The sequence below is a fragment of the Ranitomeya variabilis genome, chromosome 4 (genome assembly GCF_051348905.1).
Source record: "Ranitomeya variabilis isolate aRanVar5 chromosome 4, aRanVar5.hap1, whole genome shotgun sequence".
Lineage (NCBI taxonomy): Eukaryota > Metazoa > Chordata > Amphibia > Anura > Dendrobatidae > Ranitomeya > Ranitomeya variabilis.
Genome location: NC_135235.1, coordinates 9708383 through 9733613, shown reverse-complemented (window position 1 = coordinate 9733613; position 25231 = coordinate 9708383). Strand labels below are relative to the sequence as shown.

The 25231-nt window shown below is 52.8% G+C and overlaps 1 protein-coding gene across 2 annotated transcripts in view; it reads left to right on the top strand.

Annotated features, from left to right (window-relative positions):
• ATRNL1 (attractin like 1) overlaps nt 1-25231 on the top strand; it is a 767569-nt gene that overhangs the window by 506498 nt on the left and 235840 nt on the right. For both annotated transcript variants that reach the window (XR_013214392.1, XM_077257919.1), the window contains exon 25: nt 1543-1604. Coding sequence is in view for 1 of the 2 variants with exons in the window: in XM_077257919.1 (XP_077114034.1) it covers nt 1543-1604 (62 nt within the window). In the remaining variant the exon portion in view is untranslated. The remainder of the gene's footprint in view (nt 1-1542; nt 1605-25231) is intronic.

The following is a 25231-nucleotide window of genomic DNA, read 5'->3' as shown; positions in this document are numbered from 1 at the left end:
GCCACATAGGTGCAGTCTTTTGCCATCTAGGTATTGACTTGTTATATTGCCCAGTGGGTTACTATCATGGTTGCTAGGGGGCTTTATATTGCTAGCCTGAAGGACTGTTTTCTGGCTTGCTTCTATTAACCCCTTTTTGCCTATAGCTGCACAGGCTTGCATTCAGGTAGTCCTCATCACACTATTTTGTTGAGTATTCACTCTTATACTCAGATTTATATGATTGTGTATGGACAAGGCTCTTTGCTGTTTTTAATTATGTTTTATATTGTGTGTTGTGTGTCAATAAAAATCTTGTTTTTTCATATATGATTTATTATCATGTCTCTTATTTTTGTGTATGTGGTGTGCATATTTGGAGTGATGCTTTTTCTCTCATTATTCATTTGATTTATCACTCACTTGCACCCCATACTATTTTGTGTACACCTTTGTAGAGCGCCTAGGGCTTTTTTGGTTACATGCCTTACTATTAAGTCTCTACAGGAACAAGAGCACATGGGACTATGGCTGCCTTTCCCAGCTTAAAGCCATAAAGTGCTCAGTGAAGGTTGCTGGCACGCTGGTCTCACATTACAGCTGTATAGCAGAGGGGAGGGAGGGGGAAGGTGAAATCGCACACAGGCACATGCAGGCAGAGGAAACTGCAGCTGAGAGCTCTGTATGTGTAATTGAAGTAATAAGAAATTCTTCCTATTTCCTTACACTCCAGTACTGATATAACCCCCAGACATTACACCGTTTGTGACTGATATCAGCCCCTCTTATAACGCTCCAGTACTGATATAACCCCCAGACATTACATCATATGTGACTGATATTAGCCCCTCTTATAACGCTCCAGTACTGATATAACCCCCTTGTATGTGTAGATAGTGGATGTTGGTCCCTTTCCCCGCAGGTAAGATTTGCGCGGACCCTTCGCCGCCTCCTTCTCGCTGCTGTCGCTTCACTTAATTAAAGCAATTTCCAATTTGTCTCCGATGAGGTGAAATTACTTCCTGATTCCAGAGCGGAGAAATAATTACACGAGAATTAACAGTCTGCAAATATACATAAGATGTATGGAGGATGACAGGCGGCAGGGGCCCCGGGGGCCACAGGACCGCAGCCATAGAGGAGAGAATGGCAGCTATTCATTATTGTGGCTGCAGTCACTAGTCTGCTCTTACATCCTGTCTTATCCTCCAGTCTCCTCCAGAGCTGCACTCACTGTTCTGCTCTTACATCCTGTCCCCATAGTTAGTGTGTACATGGCAGAGTGGTCCTTCTTTGCCGCCTTTAGTCTCTTGTTTTGGGCCCAGAGATGTTCCCCTCTGAAGGTCACCTTTCTGTCAGGTGGACCGTATCCGGGGGTCTTGCCGTCTTCCTCAGCATATGTTCTGCTCGGTGTGGAGGAGCCGGGCCCCGCGGAGAAGCTGAAAGACGCAGGAAGGTCGCAGGAAACCTCCAGATTCTCCTCCAGTCTTCACCAACAGAAAGTGCAATATTCTGCAGCCGGGAGCTCTGGGGTTAATCCCGGTTTCTGCTTTTGTCTTTCAGATCGCGTTCTCGCAGCACAACACCATCATGGACCTGGTGCAATTCTTCGTCACCTTCTTCAGGTAAAAGAAGAAGAAATGCAGAATAATGTCACTTTCCATAATAAACCTGCAAATGAGAAGTCCCATAATGCACCTGCTTATTGGGGGCTGAAGGCCAGTGTGCACGTATAGCCCCTCAGCCTCCTGCCAGTCCTGACACACAGGGTCTCTGGGGTGACTGGCCCTTTAACACTGGATACAATGTTTCATTGTCGCTTCCTCTGAGGTCATGTGACCTTGTATTCGGATCAGTGAAACCAATGGGAGAGAAGCGTCAGAGGGCGCCGCTGATTATATCTAGTAATGCTGGGACGGGCGTGCTCAGTCCACCTCTGACTGTGTGCCCAGTCCACCTCTGACTGTGTGCCCAGTCCACCTCTGACGGCGTGCCCAGTCCACCTCTGACTGTGTGCTCAGACCACCTCTGACGGCGTGCCCAGTCCACCTCTGACGGCGTGCCCAGTCCACCTCTGACGGCGTGCCCAGTCCACCTCTGACTGTGTGCTCAGTCCACCTCTGACAGCGTGCTCAGTCCACCTCTGACTGTGTGCCCAGTCCACCTCTGACGGCGTGCTCAGTCCACCTCTGACGGCGTGCCCAGTCCACCTCTGACTGTGTGCTCAGACCACCTCTGACGGCGTGCCCAGTCCACCTCTGACGGCGTGCCCAGTCCACCTCTGACGGCGTGCCCAGTCCACCTCTGACTGTGTGCTCAGTCCACCTCTGACAGCGTGCTCAGTCCACCTCTGACTGTGTGCCCAGTCCACCTCTGACGGCGTGCTCAGTCCACCTCTGACGGCGTGCCCAGACCACCTCTGACGGCGTGCCCAGTCCACCTCTGACTGCGTGCCCAGTCCACCTCTGACTGCGTGCTCAGTCCACATCTGACGGCGTGCCCAGTCCACCTCTGACTGCGTGCCCAGTCCACCTCTGACGGCGTGCCCAGACCACCTCTGACGGCGTGCCCAGTCCACCTCTGACTGTGTGCCCAGTCCACCTCTGACGGCGTGCCCAGACCACCTCTGACGGCGTGCCCAGTCCACCTCTGACTGTGTGCTCAGTCCACCTCTGACGGCGTGCCCAGTCCACCTCTGACTGTGTGCTCAGACCACCTCTGACGGCGTGCCCAGTCCACCTCTGACTGTGTGCTCAGACCACCTCTGACGGCGTGCTCAGTCCACCTCTGACAGCGTGCTCAGTCCACCTCTGACAGCGTGCTCAGTCCACCTCTGACTGTGTGCCCAGTCCACCTCTGACGGCGTGCTCAGTCCACCTCTGACGGCGTGCCCAGACCACCTCTGACGGCGTGCCCAGTCCACCTCTGACGGCGTGCCCAGTCCACCTCTGACGGCGTGCTCAGACCACCTCTGACGGCGTGCTCAGACCACCTCTGACGGCGTGCCCAGTCCTCCTCTGACGGCATGCCCAGTCCACCTCTGACGGCGTGCCCAGTCCACCTCTGACGGCGTGCCCAGTCCTCCTCTGACGGCATGCCCAGTCCACCTCTGACGGCGTGCCCAGTCCTCCTCTGACGGCATGCCCAGTCCACCTCTGACGGCGTGCCCAGTCCACCTCTGACGGCGTGCCCAGTCCACCTCTGACTGTGTGCTCAGTCCACCTCTGACGGCGTTCCCAGTCCACCTCTGACTGTGTGCCCAGTCCACCTCTGACAGCGTGCCCAGTCCACCTCTGACGGCGTGCCCAGTCCTCCTCTGACGGCATGCCCAGTCCACCTCTGACGGCGTGCCCAGTCCTCCTCTGACGGCGTGCCCAGTCCACCTCTGACGGCGTGCCCAGTCCACCTCTGACTGCGTGCTCAGTCCACATCTGACGGCGTGCCCAGTCCACCTCTGACTGTGTGCTCAGTCCACCTCTGACGGCGTGCTCAGTCCACCTCTGACGGCGTTCCCAGTCCACCTCTGACTGTGTGCCCAGTCCACCTCTGACGGCGTGCTCAGTCCACCTCTGACGGCGTGCCCAGTCCACCTCTGACTGTGTGCTCAGTCCACCTCTGACGGCGTGCCCAGTCCACCTCTGACTGTGTGCTCAGACCACCTCTGACGGCGTGCCCAGTCCACCTCTGACTGTGTGCTCAGACCACCTCTGACGGCGTGCTCAGTCCACCTCTGACAGCGTGCTCAGTCCACCTCTGACTGTGTGCCCAGTCCACCTCTGACGGCGTGCTCAGTCCACCTCTGACGGCGTGCCCAGACCACCTCTGACGGCGTGCCCAGTCCACCTCTGACGGCGTGCCCAGTCCACCTCTGACGGCGTGCCCAGTCCACCTCTGACGGCGTGCCCAGTCCACCTCTGACGGCGTGCTCAGACCACCTCTGACGGCGTGCTCAGACCACCTCTGACGGCATGCCCAGTCCACCTCTGACGGCGTGCCCAGTCCACCTCTGACGGCGTGCCCAGTCCTCCTCTGACGGCGTGCCCAGTCCTCCTCTGACGGCGTGCCCAGTCCACCTCTGACGGCGTGCCCAGTCCACCTCTGACGGCGTGCCCAGTCCACCTCTGACTGTGTGCTCAGACCACCTCTGACGGCGTGCCCAGACCACCTCTGACGGCGTGCCCAGACCACCTGTGACGGCGTTCCCGGTCCACATCCGATGCAGTGCCCAGTCCACCTCTGACGGCGTGCCCAGTCCACCTGACGGCGTTCCCAGTCCACATCTGATGACGTTCCCAGACCACCTCTGTGTTCCCAGACCACCTCTGATGGAGTGCTCAGTCCAACTCTGACGACCGCCGCCGTCTGTAATAGTCCGTGGGATTATGGCGGCGTGCAGGCATCATCAGTCTTTTCTGCAGCTTGGTGCTCGCTGTCCCTCCATTAGCGGCTGTTTACATTGCAGATGACCACCGTGGGCTGCAGAGAATGACTGCGGCTCAGCGGCCCCTCGTCTAATGACGCTGATGAGGGTAAACGCGCTGATTTTCCGCACCGCCGGATTTTCCCCAGGATTTGCTTTCTTTGCCCATTTTCCATGTTCGGCCGCGGCGCCCGGCGAAGTCCTGTTGGCGCAGCTAAGCGAACATGACGTGAGATGTCGCCTGATGAACCATCAGCCCCAGGACGTCAGCCATGAAGGGCGAGCGCGAGATTGTGGGAGGGCGATGAATTCTCCAGCTTATTATTTCATGGGTGAGATACATTGTGTCTTCCCTGCGGCCTCATCCCGTCCCGGACGATCACGATCCGCTGCGACGTGTGAATGTAACGCAACGACGGAATGTAACGAACCGCCGACCACAGTGTACAGGTAATGAGGGGGTGCACAAACTTATGTCATACCCAGAGGCAGTGAGCTGTGTATCTAAGTCAGGTGTGATACTGTCTGCTGAGCTATGTATCTAAGTCAGGTGTGATACTGTCTGCTGAGCTGTGTATCTAAGTCAGGTGTGATACTGTCTGCTGAGCTGCTGTATCTAAGTCAGGTGTGATACTGGCTGCTGAGCTGTGTATGTAATCCTCTCCTGTGTGATACTGACTGCTGAGCTGTGTATCTAAGTCAGGTGTGATACTGTCTGCTGAGCTGTGTATCTAAGTCAGGTGTGATACTGGCTGCTGAGCTGTGTATCTAAGTCAGGTGTGATACTGTATGCTGAGCTGTGTATCTAAGTCAGGTGTGATACTGTATGCTGAGCTGTGTATCTAAGTCAGGTGTGATACTGTCTGCTGAGCTGTGTATCTAAGTCAGGTGTGATACTGGCTGCTGAGCTGTGTATCTAAGTCAGGTGTGATACTGGCTGCTGAGCTGTGTATCTAAGTCAGGTGTGATACTGTCTGCTGAGCTGTGTATCTAAGTCAGGTGTGATACTGTCTGCTGAGCTGTGTATCTAAGTCAGGTGTGATACTGTCTGCTGAGCTGTGTATCTAAGTCAGGTGTGATACTGTCTGCTGAGCTGTGTATGTAATCCTCTCCTGTGTGATACTGACTGCTGAGCTGTGTATCTAAGTCAGGTGTGATACTGTCTGCTGAGCTGTGTATCTAAGTCAGGTGTGATACTGTCTGCTGAGCTGTGTATCTAAGTCAGGTGTGATACTGTCTGCTGAGCTGTGTATCTAAGTCAGGTGTGATACTGTCTGCTGAGCTGTGTATCTAAGTCAGGTGTGATACTGTCTGCTGAGCTGTGTATCTAAGTCAGGTGTGATACTGTCTGCTGAGCTGCTGTATCTAAGTCAGGTGTGATACTGGCTGCTGAGCTGTGAATCTAAGTCAGGTGTGATACTGGCTGCTGAGCTGTGTATGTAATCCTCTCCTGTGTGATACTGACTGCTGAGCTGTGTATCTAAGTCAGGTGTGATACTGTCTGCTGAGCTGTGTATCTAAGTCAGGTGTGATACTGTCTGCTGAGCTGCTGTATCTAAATCAGGTGTGATACTGACTGCTGAGCTGTGTATCTAAGTCAGGTGTGATACTGGCTGCTGAGCTGTGTATCTAAGTCAGGTGTGATACTGTCTGCTGAGCTGTGTATCTAAGTCAGGTGTGATACTGTCTGCTGAGCTGTGTATCTAAGTCAGGTGTGATACTGTCTGCTGAGCTGTGTATCTAAGTCAGGTGTGATACTGTCTGCTGAGCTGTGTATCTAAGTCAGGTGTGATACTGTCTGCTGAGCTGTGTATGTAATCCTCTCCTGTGTGATACTGACTGCTGAGCTGTGTATCTAAGTCAGGTGTGATACTGTCTGCTGAGCTGTGTATCTAAGTCAGGTGTGATACTGTCTGCTGAGCTGTGTATCTAAGTCAGGTGTGATACTGTCTGCTGAGCTGTGTATCTAAGTCAGGTGTGATACTGTCTGCTGAGCTGTGTATCTAAGTCAGGTGTGATACTGTCTGCTGAGCTGTGTATCTAAGTCAGGTGTGATACTGTCTGCTGAGCTGTGTATCTAAGTCAGGTGTGATACTGTCTGCTGAGCTGTGTATCTAAGTCAGGTGTGATACTGTCTGCTGAGCTGCTGTATCTAAGTCAGGTGTGATACTGGCTGCTGAGCTGTGAATCTAAGTCAGGTGTGATACTGGCTGCTGAGCTGTGTATGTAATCCTCTCCTGTGTGATACTGACTGCTGAGCTGTGTATCTAAGTCAGGTGTGATACTGTCTGCTGAGCTGTGTATCTAAGTCAGGTGTGATACTGTCTGCTGAGCTGCTGTATCTAAATCAGGTGTGATACTGACTGCTGAGCTGTGTATCTAAGTCAGGTGTGATACTGGCTGCTGAGCTGTGTATCTAAGTCAGGTGTGATACTGTCTGCTGAGCTGCTGTATCTAAGTCAGGTGTGATACTGGCTGCTGAGCTGTGTATGTAATCCTCTCCTGTGTGATACTGACTGCTGAGCTGTGTATCTAAGTCAGGTGTGATACTGTCTGCTGAGCTGTGTATCTAAGTCAGGTGTGATACTGTCTGCTGAGCTGCTGTATCTAAGTCAGGTGTGATACTGGCTGCTGAGCTGCTGTATCTAAGTCAGGTGTGATACTGTATGCTGAGCTGTGTATCTAAGTCAGGTGTGATACTGTCTGCTGAGCTGCTGTATCTAAGTCAGGTGTGATACTGGATGCTGAGCTGTGTATCTAAGTCAGGTGTGATACTGTCTGCTGAGCTGTGTATCTAAGTCAGGTGTGATACTGTCTGCTGAGCTGTGTATCTAAGTCAGGTGTGATACTGTCTGCTGAGCTGCTGTATCTAAGTCAGGTGTGATACTGGCTGCTGAGCTGTGTATGTAATCCTATCCTGTGTGATACTGACTGCTGAGTTGTGTATCTAATCCTCTCCTGTGTGATACTGACTGCTGAGCTGTGTATCTAAGTCAGGTGTGATACTGTCTGCTGAGCTGTGTATCTAAGTCAGGTGTGATACTGGCTGCTGAGCTGTGTATGTAATCCTCTCCTGTGTGATACTGACTGCTGAGTTGTGTATCTAATCCTCTCCTGTGTGATACTGACTGCTGAGCTGTGTATCTAAGTCAGGTGTGATACTGTCTGCTGAGCTGTGTATCTAAGTCAGGTGTGATACTGGCTGCTGAGCTGTGTATCTAAGTCAGGTGTGATACTGTCTGCTGAGCTGCTGTATCTAAGTCAGGTGTGATACTGGCTGCTGAGCTGTGTATCTAAGTCAGGTGTGATACTGGCTGCTGAGCTGTGTATGTAATCCTCTCCTGTGTGATACTGATTGCTGAGCTGTGTATCTAAGTCAGGTGTGATACTGTCTGCTGAGCTGTGTATCTAAGTCAGGTGTGATACTGTCTGCTGAGCTGTGTATCTAAGTCAGGTGTGATACTGTCTGCTGAGCTGCTGTATCTAAGTCAGGTGTGATACTGTCTGCTGAGCTGCTGTATCTAAGTCAGGTGTGATACTGTCTGCTGAGCTGTGTATCTAAGTCAGGTGTGATACTGTCTGCTGAGCTGCTGTATCTAAGTCAGGTGTGATACTGTCTGCTGAGCTGCTGTATCTAAGTCAGGTGTGATACTGGCTGCTGAGCTGTGTATCTAAGTCAGGTGTGATACTGGCTGCTGAGCTGTGTATGTAATCCTCTCCTGTGTGATACTGACTGCTGAGCTGTGTATCTAAGTCAGGTGTGATACTGTCTGCTGAACTGTGTATCTAAGTCAGGTGTGATACTGTCTGCTGAGCTGCTGTATCTAAGTCAGGTGTGATACTGGCTGCTGAGCTGTGTATCTAAGTCAGGTGTGATACTGGATGCTGAGCTGCTGTATCTAAGTCAGGTGTGATACTGGCTGCTGAGCTGTGTATCTAAGTCAGGTGTGATACTGTCTGCTGAGCTGCTGTATCTAATCCTCTCTTGTGTGATACTGACTGCTGAGCTGCAAAACCAACTAGACCCTCCTAATAGTGATGGGCGAGCGTGCGCTATCCGCGGCTGCAGGGCTCGCGGCCATTAGCTGCAGCACATGCGGGGATTGTCGGTTTGTTAGACGATCCCCGCATGTTTTGCTTCTATCGAGCAGCCGCTGGGAAACGGACATATTATTCGAGCTGAAGACCCTCGGTTATCACACGAGCAAGACCACACCTTATCCGAGCACGCTCGCCACTAACTTATAACTGAGTCAGTATGACCCCCGCTCTCCCCATAGTCAGTGTGTGACCTCCGCTCTCCCCGTAGTCAGTGTGTGACCCCCGCTCTCCCCATAGTCAGTGTGTGACCTCCGCTCTCCCCATAGTCAGTGTGTGACCTCCGCTCTCCCCATAGTCAGTGTGTGACCCCCGCTCCCCCCGTAGTCAGTGTGTGACCCCCGCTCCCCCCGTAGTCAGTGTGTGACCCCCGCTCCCCCCGTAGTCAGTGTGTGACCTCCGCTCTCCCTGTAGTCAGTGTGTGACCCCCGCTCTCCCTGTAGTCAGTGTGTGACCCCCGCTCCCCCGTAGTCAGTGTGTGACCCCCGCTCTCCCCATAGTCAGTGTGTGACCCCCGCTCTCCCCATAGTCAGTGTGTGACCTCCGCTCTCCCCATAGTCAGTGTGTGACCCCCGCTCTCCCCGTAGTCAGTGTGTGACCCCCGCTCTCCCCGTAGTCAGTGTGTGACCCCCGCTCTCCCCATAGTCAGTGTATGACCCCCGCTCTCCCTGTAGTCAGTGTGTGACCCCCGCTCTCCCCATAGTCAGTGTATGACCCCCGCTCTCCCTGTAGTCAGTGTGTGACCCCCGCTCTCCCCATAGTCAGTGTGTGACCTCCGCTCTCCCCATAGTCAGTGTATGACCCCCGCTCTCCCTGTAGTCAGTGTGTGACCCCCGCTCTCCCCATAGTGTGTGACCCCCGCTCTCCCCGTAGTCAGTGTGTGACCCCCGCTCTCCCCATAGTCAGTGTGTGACCTCCGCTCTCCCCATAGTCAGTGTGTGACCTCCGCTCTCCCCATAGTCAGTGTGTGACCCCCGCTCCCCCCGTAGTCAGTGTGTGACCCCCGCTCCCCCCGTAGTCAGTGTGTGACCCCCGCTCCCCCCGTAGTCAGTGTGTGACCCCCGCTCCCCCCGTAGTCAGTGTGTGACCCCCGCTCTCCCTGTAGTCAGTGTGTGACCCCCGCTCCCCCGTAGTCAGTGTGTGACCCCCGCTCTCCCCATAGTGTGTGACCCCCGCTCTCCCCGTAGTCAGTGTGTGACCCCCGCTCTCCCCATAGTCAGTGTGTGACCTCCGCTCTCCCCATAGTCAGTGTGTGACCTCCGCTCTCCCCATAGTCAGTGTGTGACCCCCGCTCCCCCCGTAGTCAGTGTGTGACCCCCGCTCCCCCCGTAGTCAGTGTGTGACCCCCGCTCCCCCCGTAGTCAGTGTGTGACCCCCGCTCCCCCCGTAGTCAGTGTGTGACCCCCGCTCTCCCTGTAGTCAGTGTGTGACCCCCGCTCTCCCCATAGTCAGTGTGTGACCCCCGCTCTCCCCATAGTCAGTGTGTGACCCCCGCTCTCCCTGTAGTCAGTGTGTGACCCCCGCTCTCCCTGTAGTCAGTGTGTGACCCCCGCTCTCCCTGTAGTCAGTGTGTGACCCCCGCTCCCCCCGTAGTCAGTATGTGACCCCCAAAGTCATTGGTACTGGTGGGCACTTGGCACCCCAGCCCGGCACTGTGCAGGGGAGCTGTGTGCACAGAACGGTGGCAGGTTTGGCTGCGGAGTTGCTTCACTTCCTATTTTTCTTGCACTGGAGAAATGACGAGATATTGGCTGTGATGCGGCCCCCGCCGTGACCCCACGATTCTATCACATCTGTCACCGACCCCTGATTAATCCGGAATACGCTCCGGTTACTTTCCTCTGCAGGTAATTACTCCGATCCTCGAGAGACGCGGCCTCCTACCATGGTCAGAAAGTGGGGAGCGGGCAAGAAATGTCACCCATAGCAAAGCAGTGATATGTGACCGAGGGGAGATAAGGGGAGCAGCCTGGACCCCCCATCTGTCACATTACCATGGAAGGAATAGGTGATAGTGCTGACAGTCTATGTGGAGTCTGGAGGGAGGAGGATAGAGGAGTCCTGGAGGAGGGGAGGAGGATAGAGGAGTCCTGGAGGAGGGGAGGAGGATAGAGGAGTCCTGGAGGAAGGAGGAGGATTGAGGAGTCCTGGAGGAGGATAGAGGAGTCCTGGAGGAAGGAGGAGGATAGAGGAGTCCTGGAGGAGGATAGAGGAGTCCTGGAGGAGGATAGAGGAGTCCTGGAAGAGGGGAGGAGGATAGAGGAGTCCTGGAGGAGGATAGAGGAGTCCTGGAGGAAGGAGGAGGATTGAGGAGTCCTAGAGGAAGGAGGAGGATTGAGGAGTCCTGGAGGAAGGAGGAGGATAGAGGAGTCCTGGAGGAAGGAGGATAGAGGAGTCCTAGAGGAAGGAGGAGGATTGAGGAGTCCTGGAGGAGGGGAGGAGGATTGAGGAGTCCTGGAGGAAGGAGGAGGATTGAGGAGTCCTGGAGGAGGGGAGGAGGATTGAGGAGTCCTGGAGGAGGGGAGGAGGATAGAGGAGTCCTAGAGGAAGGAGGAGGATTGAGGAGTCCTGGAGGAGGATTGAGGAGTCCTGGAGGAGGATAGAGGAGTCCTAGAGGAGGATAGAGGAGTCCTGGAAGAGGGGAGGAGGATAGAGGAGTCCTAGAGGAGGATAGAAGAGTCCTGGAGGAAGGAGGAGGATAGAGGAGTCCTGGAAGAGGGGAGGAGGATAGAGGAGTCCTGGAGGAGGATAGAGGAGTCCTGGAGGAAGGAGGAGGATTGAGGAGTCCTAGAGGAAGGAGGAGGATTGAGGAGTCCTGGAGGAAGGAGGAGGATAGAGGAGTCCTGGAGGAAGGAGGATTGAGGAGTCCTGGAGGAGGATAGAGGAGTCCTAGAGGAAGGAGGAGGATTGAGGAGTCCTGGAGGAGGATTGAGGAGTCCTGGAGGAAGGAGGAGGATTGAGGAGTCCTGGAGGAGGGGAGGAGGATTGAGGAGTCCTGGAGGAGGGGAGGAGGATAGAGGAGTCCTAGAGGAAGGAGGAGGATTGAGGAGTCCTGGAGGAGGATAGAGGAGTCCTGGAGGAGGATAGAGGAGTCCTAGAGGAGGATAGAGGAGTCCTGGAAGAGGGGAGGAGGATAGAGGAGTCCTAGAGGAGGATAGAAGAGTCCTGGAGGAAGGAGGAGGATAGAGGAGTCCTGGAAGAGGGGAGGAGGATAGAGGAGTCCTAGATGAAAGAGGAGGATTGAGGAGTCCTGGAGGAGGATAGAGGAGTCCTAGAGGAAGGAGGAGGATAGAGGAGTCTTGGAGGAGGATAGAGGAGTCCTAGAGGAAGGAGAAGGATAGAGGAGTCCTGGAAGAGGGGAGGAGGATAGAGGAGTCCTGGAGGAGGATAGAGGAGTCCTGGAGGAGGGGACGAGGATAGAGGAGTCCTAGAGGAAGGAGGAGGATTGAGGAGTCCTGGAGGAGGATAGAGGAGTCCTAGAGGAGGATAGAGGAGTCCTGGAAGAGGGGAGGAGGATAGAGGAGTCCTGGAGGAGGGGAGGAGGATAGAGGAGTCCTGGAGGAGGGGAGGAGGATAGAGGAGTCCTAGAGGAAGGAGGAGGATTGAGGAGTCCTGGAGGAGGATAGAGGAGTCCTGGAGGAAGGAGGAGGATAGAGGAGTCCTGGAGGAGGATAGAGGAGTCCTGGAGGAGGATAGAGGAGTCCTGGAAGAGGGGAGGAGGATAGAGGAGTCCTGGAGGAGGATAGAGGAGTCCTGGAGGAAGGAGGAGGATTGAGGAGTCCAAGAGGAAGGAGGAGGATTGAGGAGTCCTGGAGGAAGGAGGAGGATAGAGGAGTCCTGGAGGAAGGAGGATAGAGGAGTCCTAGAGGAAGGAGGAGGATTGAGGAGTCCTGGAGGAGGGGAGGAGGATTGAGGAGTCCTGGAGGAAGGAGGAGGATTGAGGAGTCCTGGAGGAGGGGAGGAGGATTGAGGAGTCCTGGAGGAGGGGAGGAGGATAGAGGAGTCCTAGAGGAAGGAGGAGGATTGAGGAGTCCTGGAGGAGGATTGAGGAGTCCTGGAGGAGGATAGAGGAGTCCTAGAGGAGGATAGAGGAGTCCTGGAAGAGGGGAGGAGGATAGAGGAGTCCTAGAGGAGGATAGAAGAGTCCTGGAGGAAGGAGGAGGATAGAGGAGTCCTGGAAGAGGGGAGGAGGATAGAGGAGTCCTGGAGGAGGATAGAGGAGTCCTGGAGGAAGGAGGAGGATTGAGGAGTCCTAGAGGAAGGAGGAGGATTGAGGAGTCCTGGAGGAAGGAGGAGGATAGAGGAGTCCTGGAGGAAGGAGGATTGAGGAGTCCTGGAGGAGGATAGAGGAGTCCTAGAGGAAGGAGGAGGATTGAGGAGTCCTGGAGGAGGATTGAGGAGTCCTGGAGGAAGGAGGAGGATTGAGGAGTCCTGGAGGAGGGGAGGAGGATTGAGGAGTCCTGGAGGAGGGGAGGAGGATAGAGGAGTCCTAGAGGAAGGAGGAGGATTGAGGAGTCCTGGAGGAGGATAGAGGAGTCCTGGAGGAGGATAGAGGAGTCCTAGAGGAGGATAGAGGAGTCCTGGAAGAGGGGAGGAGGATAGAGGAGTCCTAGAGGAGGATAGAAGAGTCCTGGAGGAAGGAGGAGGATAGAGGAGTCCTGGAAGAGGGGAGGAGGATAGAGGAGTCCTAGATGAAAGAGGAGGATTGAGGAGTCCTGGAGGAGGATAGAGGAGTCCTAGAGGAAGGAGGAGGATAGAGGGGTCTTGGAGGAGGATAGAGGAGTCCTAGAGGAAGGAGAAGGATAGAGGAGTCCTGGAAGAGGGGAGGAGGATAGAGGAGTCCTGGAGGAGGATAGAGGAGTCCTGGAGGAGGGGACGAGGATAGAGGAGTCCTAGAGGAAGGAGGAGGATTGAGGAGTCCTGGAGGAGGATAGAGGAGTCCTAGAGGAGGATAGAGGAGTCCTGGAAGAGGGGAGGAGGATAGAGGAGTCCTGGAGGAGGGGAGGAGGATAGAGGAGTCCTGGAGGAGGGGAGGAGGATAGAGGAGTCCTAGAGGAAGGAGGAGGATTGAGGAGTCCTGGAGGAGGATAGAGGAGTCCTGGAGGAAGGAGGAGGATAGAGGAGTCCTGGAGGAGGATAGAGGAGTCCTGGAGGAGGATAGAGGAGTCCTGGAAGAGGGGAGGAGGATAGAGGAGTCCTGGAGGAGGATAGAGGAGTCCTGGAGGAAGGAGGAGGATTGAGGAGTCCTAGAGGAAGGAGGAGGATTGAGGAGTCCTGGAGGAAGGAGGAGGATAGAGGAGTCCTGGAGGAAGGAGGATAGAGGAGTCCTAGAGGAAGGAGGAGGATTGAGGAGTCCTGGAGGAGGGGAGGAGGATTGAGGAGTCCTGGAGGAAGGAGGAGGATTGAGGAGTCCTGGAGGAGGGGAGGAGGATTGAGGAGTCCTGGAGGAGGGGAGGAGGATAGAGGAGTCCTAGAGGAAGGAGGAGGATTGAGGAGTCCTGGAGGAGGATTGAGGAGTCCTGGAGGAGGATAGAGGAGTCCTAGAGGAGGATAGAGGAGTCCTGGAAGAGGGGAGGAGGATAGAGGAGTCCTAGAGGAGGATAGAAGAGTCCTGGAGGAAGGAGGAGGATAGAGGAGTCCTGGAAGAGGGGAGGAGGATAGAGGAGTCCTGGAGGAGGATAGAGGAGTCCTGGAGGAAGGAGGAGGATTGAGGAGTCCTAGAGGAAGGAGGAGGATTGAGGAGTCCTGGAGGAAGGAGGAGGATAGAGGAGTCCTGGAGGAAGGAGGATTGAGGAGTCCTGGAGGAGGATAGAGGAGTCCTAGAGGAAGGAGGAGGATTGAGGAGTCCTGGAGGAGGATTGAGGAGTCCTGGAGGAAGGAGGAGGATTGAGGAGTCCTGGAGGAGGGGAGGAGGATTGAGGAGTCCTGGAGGAGGGGAGGAGGATAGAGGAGTCCTAGAGGAAGGAGGAGGATTGAGGAGTCCTGGAGGATTGAGGAGTCCTGGAGGAGGATAGAGGAGTCCTAGAGGAGGATAGAGGAGTCCTGGAAGAGGGGAGGAGGATAGAGGAGTCCTAGAGGAGGATAGAAGAGTCCTGGAGGAAGGAGGATAGAGGAGTCCTAGAGGAAGGAGGAGGATTGAGGAGTCCTGGAGGAGGATTGAGGAGTCCTGGAGGAGGATAGAGGAGTCCTAGAGGAGGATAGAGGAGTCCTGGAAGAGGGGAGGAGGATAGAGGAGTCCTAGAGGAGGATAGAAGAGTCCTGGAGGAAGGAGGAGGATAGAGGAGTCCTGGAAGAGGGGAGGAGGATAGAGGAGTCCTAGATGAAAGAGGAGGATTGAGGAGTCCTGGAGGAGGATAGAGGAGTCCTAGAGGAAGGAGGAGGATAGAGGAGTCTTGGAGGAGGATAGAGGAGTCCTAGAGGAAGGAGAAGGATAGAGAAGTCCTGGAAGAGGGGAGGAGGATAGAGGAGTCCTGGAGGAGGATAGAGGAGTCCTGGAGGAGGGGACGAGGATAGAGGAGTCCTAGAGGAAGGAGGAGGATTGAGGAGTCCTGGAGGAGGATAGAGGAGTCCTAGAGGAGGATAGAGGAGTCCTGGAAGAGGGGAGGAGGATAGAGGAGTCCTAGAGGAGGATAGAGGAGTCCTGGAAGAGGGGAGGAGGATAGAGGAGTCCTAGATGAAAGAGGAGGATTGAGGAGTCCTGGAGGAGGATAGAGGAGTCCTGGAGGAAGGAGGAGGATAGAGGAGTCCTGGAAGAGGGGAGGAGGATAGAGGAATCCTAGATGAAAGAGGAGGATTGAGGAGTCCTGGAGGAGGATAGAGGAGTCCTAGAGGAAGGAGGAGGATTGAGGAGTCTTGGAGGAGGATAGAGGAGTCTTGGAGGAGGATAGAGGAGTCTTGGAGGAGGATAGAGGAGTCTTGGAGGAGGATAGAGGAGTCCTGGAGGAAGGAGGAGGATAGAGGAGTCCTGGAGGAAGGAGGAGGATAGAGGAGTCCTAGAGGAAGGAGGAGGATTGAGGAGTCTTGGAGGAGGATAGAGGAGTCTTGGAGGAAGGAGGAGGATAGAGGAGTCCTGGAAGAGGGGAGGAGGATAGAGGAGTCCTAGAGGAAGGAGGAGTCCTGGAGGATGGAGGAGTCCTGGAGGAGGATAGAGGAGTCCTAGAGGAAGGAGGAGGATAGAGGAGTCCTGGAGGAAGGAGGAGGATAGAGGAATCCTGGAGGAGGATAGAGGAGGATAGAGGAGTCCTAGAGGAGGATAGAGGAATCCTAGAGGAAGGAGGAGGATTGAGGAGTCCTGGAGCAGGATAGAGGAGTCCTAGAGGAGGATAGAGGAGTCCTAGAGGAAGGAGGAGGATTGAGGAGTCCTGGAGGAGAATAGAGGCGTCCTGGAGAAGGATAGAGGAGTCCTAGAGAAAGGAGGAGGATTGAGGAGTCTTGGAGGAAGATGGAGGATAGAGGAGTCCTGGAAGAGGGGAGGAGGATAGAGGAGTCCTAGAGGAGGATTGAGGAGTCCTAGAGGAAGGAGGAGGATTGAGGAGTCCTGGAGGGAGGAGGAGGATAGCATAGCCATGGATGAGGATAGAGGAGTCCTGGAGGAGAGGAGGAGGATAGAGGAGTCATGGGTGTTATGACCCCAATGGCGAGGGTCTCAGAGGAACGTGGAAGTCTGCAGAATACAAAAATCCAGCTCATAGGGCAGTGGTAGCTGGGTTGACCATATATCTACTCCTAACGCCAACACTAGAAGTAGCCGGGGATCATTCCTACGTTGATTCTAGATGACACGCTCCAGCCGGAGAATCTAGCTACCCCTAGTAGAGGAAAACAAAAGACCTTTCTTGCCTCCAGAGAAGGGGACCCCAAAGCTGGATAGAAGCCCCCCACAAATAATAACGGTGAGGTAAGAGGAAATGACAAACACAGAAATGAACCAGGTTTAGCACAGAGAGGCCCGCTTACTGATAGCAGAATAAAGAAAGGTAACTTATATGGTCAACAAAAACCCTATCAAAATCCACACTGGAAATTCAAGAACCCCCGAACCGTCTAACGGTCCGGGGGGAGAACACCAGCCCCCTAGAGCTTCCAGCAAAGGTCAGGATATATATTTGGAACAAGCTGGACAAAAATACAAAACCAAAACAAATAGCAAAAAGCAAAAGGCAGACTTAGCTGATATAACTGGAACCAGGATCAGTAGACAAGAGCACAGCAGACTAGCTCTGATAACTACGTTGCCAGGCATTGAACTGAAGGTCCAGGGAGCTTAAATAGCAACACCCTTAACTAACGACCCAGGTGCGGATAAAAGGAATGACAGAAAAACCAGAGTCAAAAAACTAGTAACCACTAGAGGGAGCAAAAAGTAAATTCACAACAGTACCCCCACCTTAGTGAGGGGTCACCGAACCCTCACCACGACCACCAGGGCGATCAGGATGAGCGGCATGAAAGGCACGAACTAAATCGGCCGCATGAACATCAGAGGCGACCACCCAGGAATTATCCTCCTGACCATAGCCCTTCCACTTGACCAGGTACTGAAGCCTCCGCCTGGAGAGGCGAGAATCCAAGATCTTCTCCACCACATACTCCAACTCGCCCTCAACCAACACCGGAGCAGGAGGCTCAGCAGAAGGAACCACAGGCACAACGTACCGCCGCAACAAGGACCTATGAAACACGTTGTGGATAGCAAACGACACAGGAAGATCCAGACGAAAAGATACAGGATTAAGGATTTCCAATATCTTGTAAGGCCCAATAAAACGAGGTTTAAATTTGGGAGAGGAGACCTTCATAGGAACAAAGCGGGAAGAAAGCCATACCAAATCCCCAACGCGTAGTCGGGGACCCACACCGCGGCGGCGGTTGGCAAAGCGCTGAGCCCTCTCCTGTGACAACTTCAAGTTGTCCACCACATGATTCCAGATCCGCTGCAACCTATCCACCACAGAATCCACCCCAGGACAGTCAGAAGGCTCCACATGACCCGAAGAAAAGCGAGGATGGAAACCAGAGTTGCAGAATGTCACCCAATCGTCCTGATCAGCAGAGACAAAACACCTCAAATAAGCCTCCAAAGTCTGATTGGTTCGCTCCGTCTGTCCATTAGTCTGAGGATGGAAAGCAGACGAAAACGACAAATCAATGCCCATCCTACTACAAAAGGATCGCCAGAATCTGGAAACGAACTGGGATCCTCTGTCTGACACAATATTCTCAGGGATGCCGTGCAAACGAACCACGTTCTGGAAAAACACAGGAACCAGATCGGAAGAGGAAGGCAGCTTAGGCAAAGGAACCAAATGGACCATCTTTGAGAAGCGATCACATATCACCCAGATAACGGACATGCCCTGGGATAGCGGAAGATCAGAAATGAAATCCATGGAGATATGTGTCCAAGGTCTCTTCGGGACAGGCAAGGGCAAGAGCAAACCGCTGGCACGAGAACAGCAAGGCTTAGCTCGAGCACAAGTCCCACAGGACTGCACAAATGACCGCACATCCCTTGACAAGGAAGGCCACCAAAAGGACCTGGCCACCAGATCTCTGGTGCCAAAAATTCCCGGGTGACCTGCCAACACCGAGGAATGAACCTCGGAAATGACTCTGCTGGTCCACTTATCCGGGACAAACAGTCTGTCAGGTGGACAAGACTCAGGCCTATCAGCCTGAAATCTCTGCAACACACGTCGCAGATCCGGAGAAATAGCTGACAAGATAACTCCATCTTTAAGAATACCAACAGGATCAGCGACTCCAGGAGCATCAGGCACAAAGCTCCTAGAAAGAGCATCGGCCTTCACATTCTTTGAACCTGGTAAATACGAGACAACAAAATCAAAGCGGGAGAAAAACAATGACCAGCGGGCCTGTCTCGGATTAAGGCGTTTAGCAGACTCGAGATACATCAGATTTTTGTGATCAGTCAAGACCACCACACGATGCTTAGCACCCTCGAGCCAATGACGCCACTCCTCAAATGCCCATTTCATGGCCAACAACTCCCGATTGCCCACATCATAATTTCGCTCGGCAGGCGAAAACTTCCTAGAGAAAAAGGCACAAGGTTTCATAACAGAGCAACCAGGGCCTCTCTGCGACAAAACGGCCCCTGCCCCAATCTCCGAAGCATCCACCTCAACCTGAAAGGGAAGTGAGACGTCAGGCTGGCACAAAACAGGCGCCGAAGTAAACCGGCGTTTCAACTCCTGGAAAGCCTCCACGGCAGCAGGAGCCCAGTTAGCTACATCGGAGCCCTTCTTGGTCATATCCGTCAAAGGTTTCACAATGCTAGAAAAATTAGCGATAAAACGACGGTAGAAGTTAGCGAAACCCAAGAACTTCTGTAGACTCTTAACTGACGAGGGCTGAGTCCAATCAAGAATAGCTCGGACCTTGACTGGGTCCATCTCCACAGCAGAAGGGGAAAAAATGAACCCCAAAAAGGGAACCTTCTGTACACCAAAGAGACACTTAGAGCCCTTGACAAACAAAGAATTTTCACGCAAAATTTTAAAGACCAACCTGACCTGCTCCACATGCGAATCCCAATTATCAGAAAAAACCAAAATATCATCCAGATAAACAATCAAAAATTTATCCAGATACTTCCGGAAAATGTCATGCATAAAGGACTGAAAAACTGAAGGCGCATTGGAGAGCCCAAAAGGCATCACCAAGTACTCAAAATGACCTTCGGGCGTATTGAATGCGGTTTTCCATTCATCACCTTGCTTAATGCGCACAAGGTTGTACGCACCACGAAGGTCTATCTTGGTGAACCACTTGGCACCTTTAATCCGGGCAAACAAGTCAGACAACAGCGGTAAAGGATACTGAAATTTGACAGTGATCTTATTTAAAAGCCGATAATCAATACAAGGTCTCAAAGATCCGTCCTTTTTTGCCACAAAAAAGAATCCCGCACCAAGAGGGGAAGAAGACGGACGAATATGTCCTTTCTCCAGAGACTCCTTGATATATGAACGCATAGCGGTATGTTCAGGTATCGACAGATTAAACAGTCTTCCCTTAGGAAATTTGCTGCCTGGGATCAAATCTATAGCACAGTCACAGTTCCTATGAGGAGGCAGTGCACTGGACTCAGACTCACTGAAGACATCCTGATAATCAGACAAATACTCCGGAACTTCCGAAGGCGTAGAAGAAGCAATAGACACAGGCAGGGAATCCTCATGAATACCACGACAGCCCCAACTTGAGACTGACATAGCCTTCCAGTCCAGGACTGGATTATGGGTCTGTAACCATGGCAGCCCCAAAACGACCAAATCATGCATTTTATGTAAAACCAGGAAACGTATCACCTCGCGGTGTTCAGGAGTCATGCACATGGTAACCTGTGTCCAATACTGCGGTTTATTTGCTGCCAATGGCGTAGCATCAATACCCCTAAGAGGAATAGGATTTTCTAATGGTTCAAGAATAAAACCACAGCGCTTAGCAAATGAGAGATCCATGAGACTCAGGGCAGCACCTGAATCTACAAACGCCATGACAGGATAAGATGACAGTGAGCAAATCAAAGTTACAGACAGAATAAATTTAGGTTGCAAATTACCAACGGTGACAGGACTAACAACCTTAGCTATACGTTTAGAGCATGCTGAGATAACATGTGTAGAATCACCACAGTAGTAGCACAAGCCATTCCGGCGTCTATGAATTTTCCGCTCATTTCTAGTCAGGATTCTATCACATTGCATTAAATCAGGTGTCTGTTCAGACAACACCATGAGGGAATTTGCGGTTTTTCTATCACATAGCACCGAATTAGGTGTCTGTTCAGACAACACCATGAGGGAATTTGCGGTTTTTCTATCACATAGCACCGAATTAGGTGTCTGTTCAGACAACACCATGAGGGAATTTGCGGTTTTTCTATCACATTGCACCGAATTAGGTGTCTGTTCAGACAACACCATGAGGGAATTTGCGGTTTTGCGCTCCCGCAACCGCCGGTCAATTTGAATAGCCAGTGCCATAGTATCATTCAGACCTGTGGGAATGGGAAAACCCACCATAACATTCTTAATGGCTTCAGATAGGCCATTTCTAAAATTAGCGGCCAGTGCACACTCGTTCCAATGTGTCAGCACGGACCATTTCCGAAATTTTTGGCAGTACACTTCAGCCTCGTCCTGCCCCTGAGACATAGCCAGCAAGGCCTTTTCTGCCTGAATCTCAAGATTGGGTTCCTCATAAAGTAAACCGAGCGCCAGAAAAAACGCATCAATATCAGCCAATGCCGGATCTCCTGGCGCCAGCGAAAAAGCCCAATCCTGAGGGTCACCCCGTAAGAACGAAATAACTATTTTTACTTGCTGAGCAGAATCTCCTGATGAACAGGGTCTCAGGGACAAAAACAATTTACAATTATTCACAAAATTCCTAAACTTAAACCTGTCTCCGGAAAACAGTTCAGGAATCGGTATTTTAGGTTCTGACCTAGGATTTCTGATAACATAGTCTTGTATGCCCTGCACACGAGTAGCCAGCTGGTCCACACTTGTAATCAAGGTCTGGACATTCATGTCTGCAGCAAGCATAGCCACTCTGAGGTAAAGGGGAAGAAGAAAAAAAAAAACTCAGAATCTTCTTTCTTATAATCCCTCTTCTGCAATGCATTAAACATTTAATACTGGCCTGACAAACTGTTATGACCCCAATGGCGAGGGTCTCAGAGGAACGTGGAAGTCTGCAGAATACAAAAATCCAGCTCATAGGGCAGTGGTAACTGGGTTGACCATATATCTACTCCTAACGCCAACACTAGAAGTAGCCGGGGATCATTCCTACGTTGATTCTAGATGACACGCGCCAGCCGGAGAATCTAGCTACCCCTAGTAGAGGAAAACAAAGACCTTTCTTGCCTCCAGAGAAGGGGACCCCAAAGCTGGATAGAAGCCCCCCACAAATAATAACGGTGAGGTAAGAGGAAATGACAAACACAGAAATGAACCAGGTTTAGCACAGAGAGGCCCGCTTACTGATAGCAGAATAAAGAAAGGTAACTTATATGGTCAACAAAAACCCTATCAAAATCCACACTGGAAATTCAAGAACCCCCGAACCGTCTAACGGTCCGGGGGGAGAATACCAGCCCCCTAGAGCTTCCAGCAAAGGTCAGGATATAGATTTGGAACAAGCTGGACAAAAATACAAAACCAAAACAAAATAGCAAAAAGCAAAAAGCGGACTTAGCTGATATAACTGGAACCAGGATCAGTAGACAAGAGCACAGCAGACTAGCTCTGATAACTACGTTGCCAGGCATTGAACTGAAGGTCCAGGGAGCTTATATAGCAACACCCCTAACTAACGACCCAGGTGCGGATAAAAGGAATGACAGAAAAACCAGAGTCAAAAAACTAGTAACCACTAGAGGGAGCAAAAAGTAAATTCACAACACATGGGTGAGGAGAGGAGTCCTGGAGGGAGGAGGATTGGGGAGTCCTGGAGGGAGGAGGATTGGGGAGTCCTGGAGGGAGGAGGATTGGGGAGTCCTGGAGGGAGGAGAAGGTTAGGAGAGTCCTGGAGGAGGATAGAGTAGTCCTAGAGGGAGGAGGATTGAGGAGTCCTAGAGGGAGGAGGAGGATAGCATAGTCATGGATGAGGGGATGAGGATAGAGGAGTCTTGGAGGGAGGAGGATAAAGGACTCCTGGAGGAGGCGAGAAGAAGGATAGAAGAGTTCTAGAGGGAGGAGAAGGATAGAGTTGTCATGGATGAGGGGAGGAGGATAGAGGAGTCTGGAGGGAGGAGAGGGCAGAGAATTCTGGAGAGAGGAGGACATATGGGTCCTAGAAGAGGGTTAGAGGATGGCAGTGTCCTGGAGAACAGGGTACAGATGGAGTCCTGGAAGAGAGGACCCCTAGAGGAGTTTGAGGGGGAGGATAAGAGGGGTCTTGAAGTGGCTTAGGCTGGGTTCACATTGCGTTCAGTGACTCCGTTAAACGGACTACGTTACACCGTGGCATAACATGGTGTAACGTAGTCCGTTAACGCCGCCATTGAATGCAATGTCGGACGCATCGCTAGCGCATGACCACAATGGGCGTGCGCTAGCGATGTGCCGTCATTGAGTGACGGACCCGAGACGCGGGCTGCAGCGTTTCCGGGTCCGTCACTGCTAGCGCGATGGAACGTTGGCACTTGCGTTCACAGCAGCCCGTTAGTGTATGTGCTGAACGGGCTGCTATTAACGCAATGTGAACCCAGCCTTAGGCTACTTTCACACTAGCGTTTTTCGGCGGACGTCGCAATGCGTCGTTTAGGAGAAAAAACGCATCCTGCAAAGTTGCCTGCAGGATGCGTTTTTTCCCCATAGACTTACATTACCGACGCATTGCGACGTATGGCCACACGTCGCAACCGTCATGCGACGGTTGCGTCGTGTTTTGGCGGACCGCCGGCACATGTAACGTTTTTTTGTGCGTCTAGTCCGCCATTTTCGACCCCGCATGCGCGGCCGAAACTCCGCCCCCTCCTCCCCGGACCTTACAATGGGGCAGTGGAAGCGTCCTAAGACTGCTTCCGCTGCCCCCGTTGAGCTTTTCTTTCATAGCCTGCGTCAGTACGTCTGCCCGATTCACTGCGTCGGCCCAACGCACTGCGACGCTAGTGTGAAAGCAGCCATACCTTGCTCTGCTATTGAGACTGCTTCTGCATGTTCTGCTGACTCCTGTGAACATGGGGTCTGGAGAATAGAAAGTTAACCAGATTTAACCAGGAATGCACAATATCATCCAACATAATCTGTACAGTCCTGGCTTCAGTGTTTTTGCTCTTTTAGTTGCTGTTTCTATGGTTACTGGCGGACAATTATAAACATTCTGTACGTTGTTACATTTTATTGACAAATCCATGAAGTTTCTGTGACACCTCAATATTCCCAGCACTGCCTGTTCTTCCCCGCACTCCTGCCCCTTTTTCTCCGCTCTTCCTCCCCTTCTTCTTCACACTTCTGCCCCTTCTTCTCTGCACTTCTGACCCTTTTTCTCCGCTCTTCTGCCCCTTTTTCTTCGCATTTCTGACCCTTTTTCTCTGCACTCCTGCCCCTTCTTCTCTGCACTTCTGCCCCTTTTTCTCCGCACTCCTGCCCCTTCTTCTCTGCACTTCTGCCCCTTTTTCTCCGCACTCCTGCGCCTTCTTCTCTGCACTTCTGCCCCTTCTTTTTCGCACTTCTGCCCCTTCTTCTCTGCATTTCTGCCCCTTCTTCTCTGCACTTCTGCCCCTTTTTCTCCGCTCTTCCTCCCCTTCTTCTTCGCACTTCTGCCCCTTCTTCTCTGCACTTCTGCCCCTTTTTCGCCGCACTCCTGCCCCTTTTTCTCCGCTCTTCTGCCCCTTTTACTTCGCACTTCTGCCCCTTCTTCTCTGCACTTCTGCCCCTTTTTCTCCGCACTCCTGCGCCTTCTTCTCTGCACTTCTGCCCCTTCTTTTTCGCACTTCTGCCCCTTCTTCTCTGCATTTCTGCCCCTTCTTCTCTGCACTTCTGCCCCTTTTTCTCCGCACTCCTGCCCCTTCTTCTCTGCACTTCTGCCCCTTTTTCTCCGCACTCCTGCGCCTTCTTCTCTGCACTTCTGCCCCTTCTTTTTCGCACTTCTGCCCCTTCTTCTCTGCATTTCTGCCCCTTCTTCTCTGCATTTCTGCCCCTTCTTCTCTGCACTTCTGCCCCTTTTTCTCCGCTCTTCCTCCCCTTCTTCTTCGCACTTCTGCCCCTTCTTCTCTGCACTTCTGCCCCTTTTTCGCCGCACTCCTGCCCCTTTTTCTCCGCTCTTCTGCCCCTTTTACTTCGCACTTCTGCCCCTTCTTCTCTGCACTTCTGCCCCTTTTTCTCCGCACTCCTGCGCCTTCTTCTCTGCACTTCTGCCCCTTCTTTTTCGCACTTCTGCCCCTTCTTCTCTGCATTTCTGCCCCTTCTTCTCTGCACTTCTGCCCCTTTTTCTCCGCACTCCTGCCCCTTCTTCTCTGCACTTCTGCCCCTTTTTCTCCGCACTCCTGCGCCTTCTTCTCTGCACTTCTGCCCCTTCTTTTTCGCACTTCTGCCCCTTCTTCTCTGCATTTCTGCCCCTTCTTCTCTGCACTTCTGCCCCTTTTTCTCCGCTCTTCCTCCCCTTCTTCTTCGCACTTCTGCCCCTTCTTCTCTGCACTTCTGCCCCTTTTTCGCCGCACTCCTGCCCCTTTTTCTCCGCTCTTCTGCCTCTTTTACTTCGCACTTCTGCCCCTTCTTCTCTGCACTTCTGCCCCTTTTTCTCCGCACTCCTGCGCCTTCTTCTCTGCACTTCTGCCCCTTCTTTTTCGCACTTCTGCCCCTTCTTCTCTGCATTTCTGCCCCTTCTTCTCTGCACTTCTGCCCCTTTTTCTCCGCTCTTCTGCCCCTTCTTCTCTGCATTTCTGCCCCTTCTTCTCTGCACTTCTGCCCCTTTTTCTCTGCACTCCTGCCCCTTCTTCTCCACTCTTCTGCCCCTTCTTCTTCGCACTTCTGCCCCTTCTTCTTCGCACTCCTGCCCCTTCTTCTCCACACTTCTGCCTTTTCTTCTCCGCACTTCTGCCTTTTCTTCTCCACACTTCTGCCCCTTCTTCTCCGCACTTCTGCCCCTTCTTCTCCGCACTTCTGCCCCTTCTTCTCCGCACTTCTGCCCCTTCTTCACCGCACTTCTGCCCTTCCCCCGCCAGCTGAATATTGGCTTCTGTGCAGATCATGACTG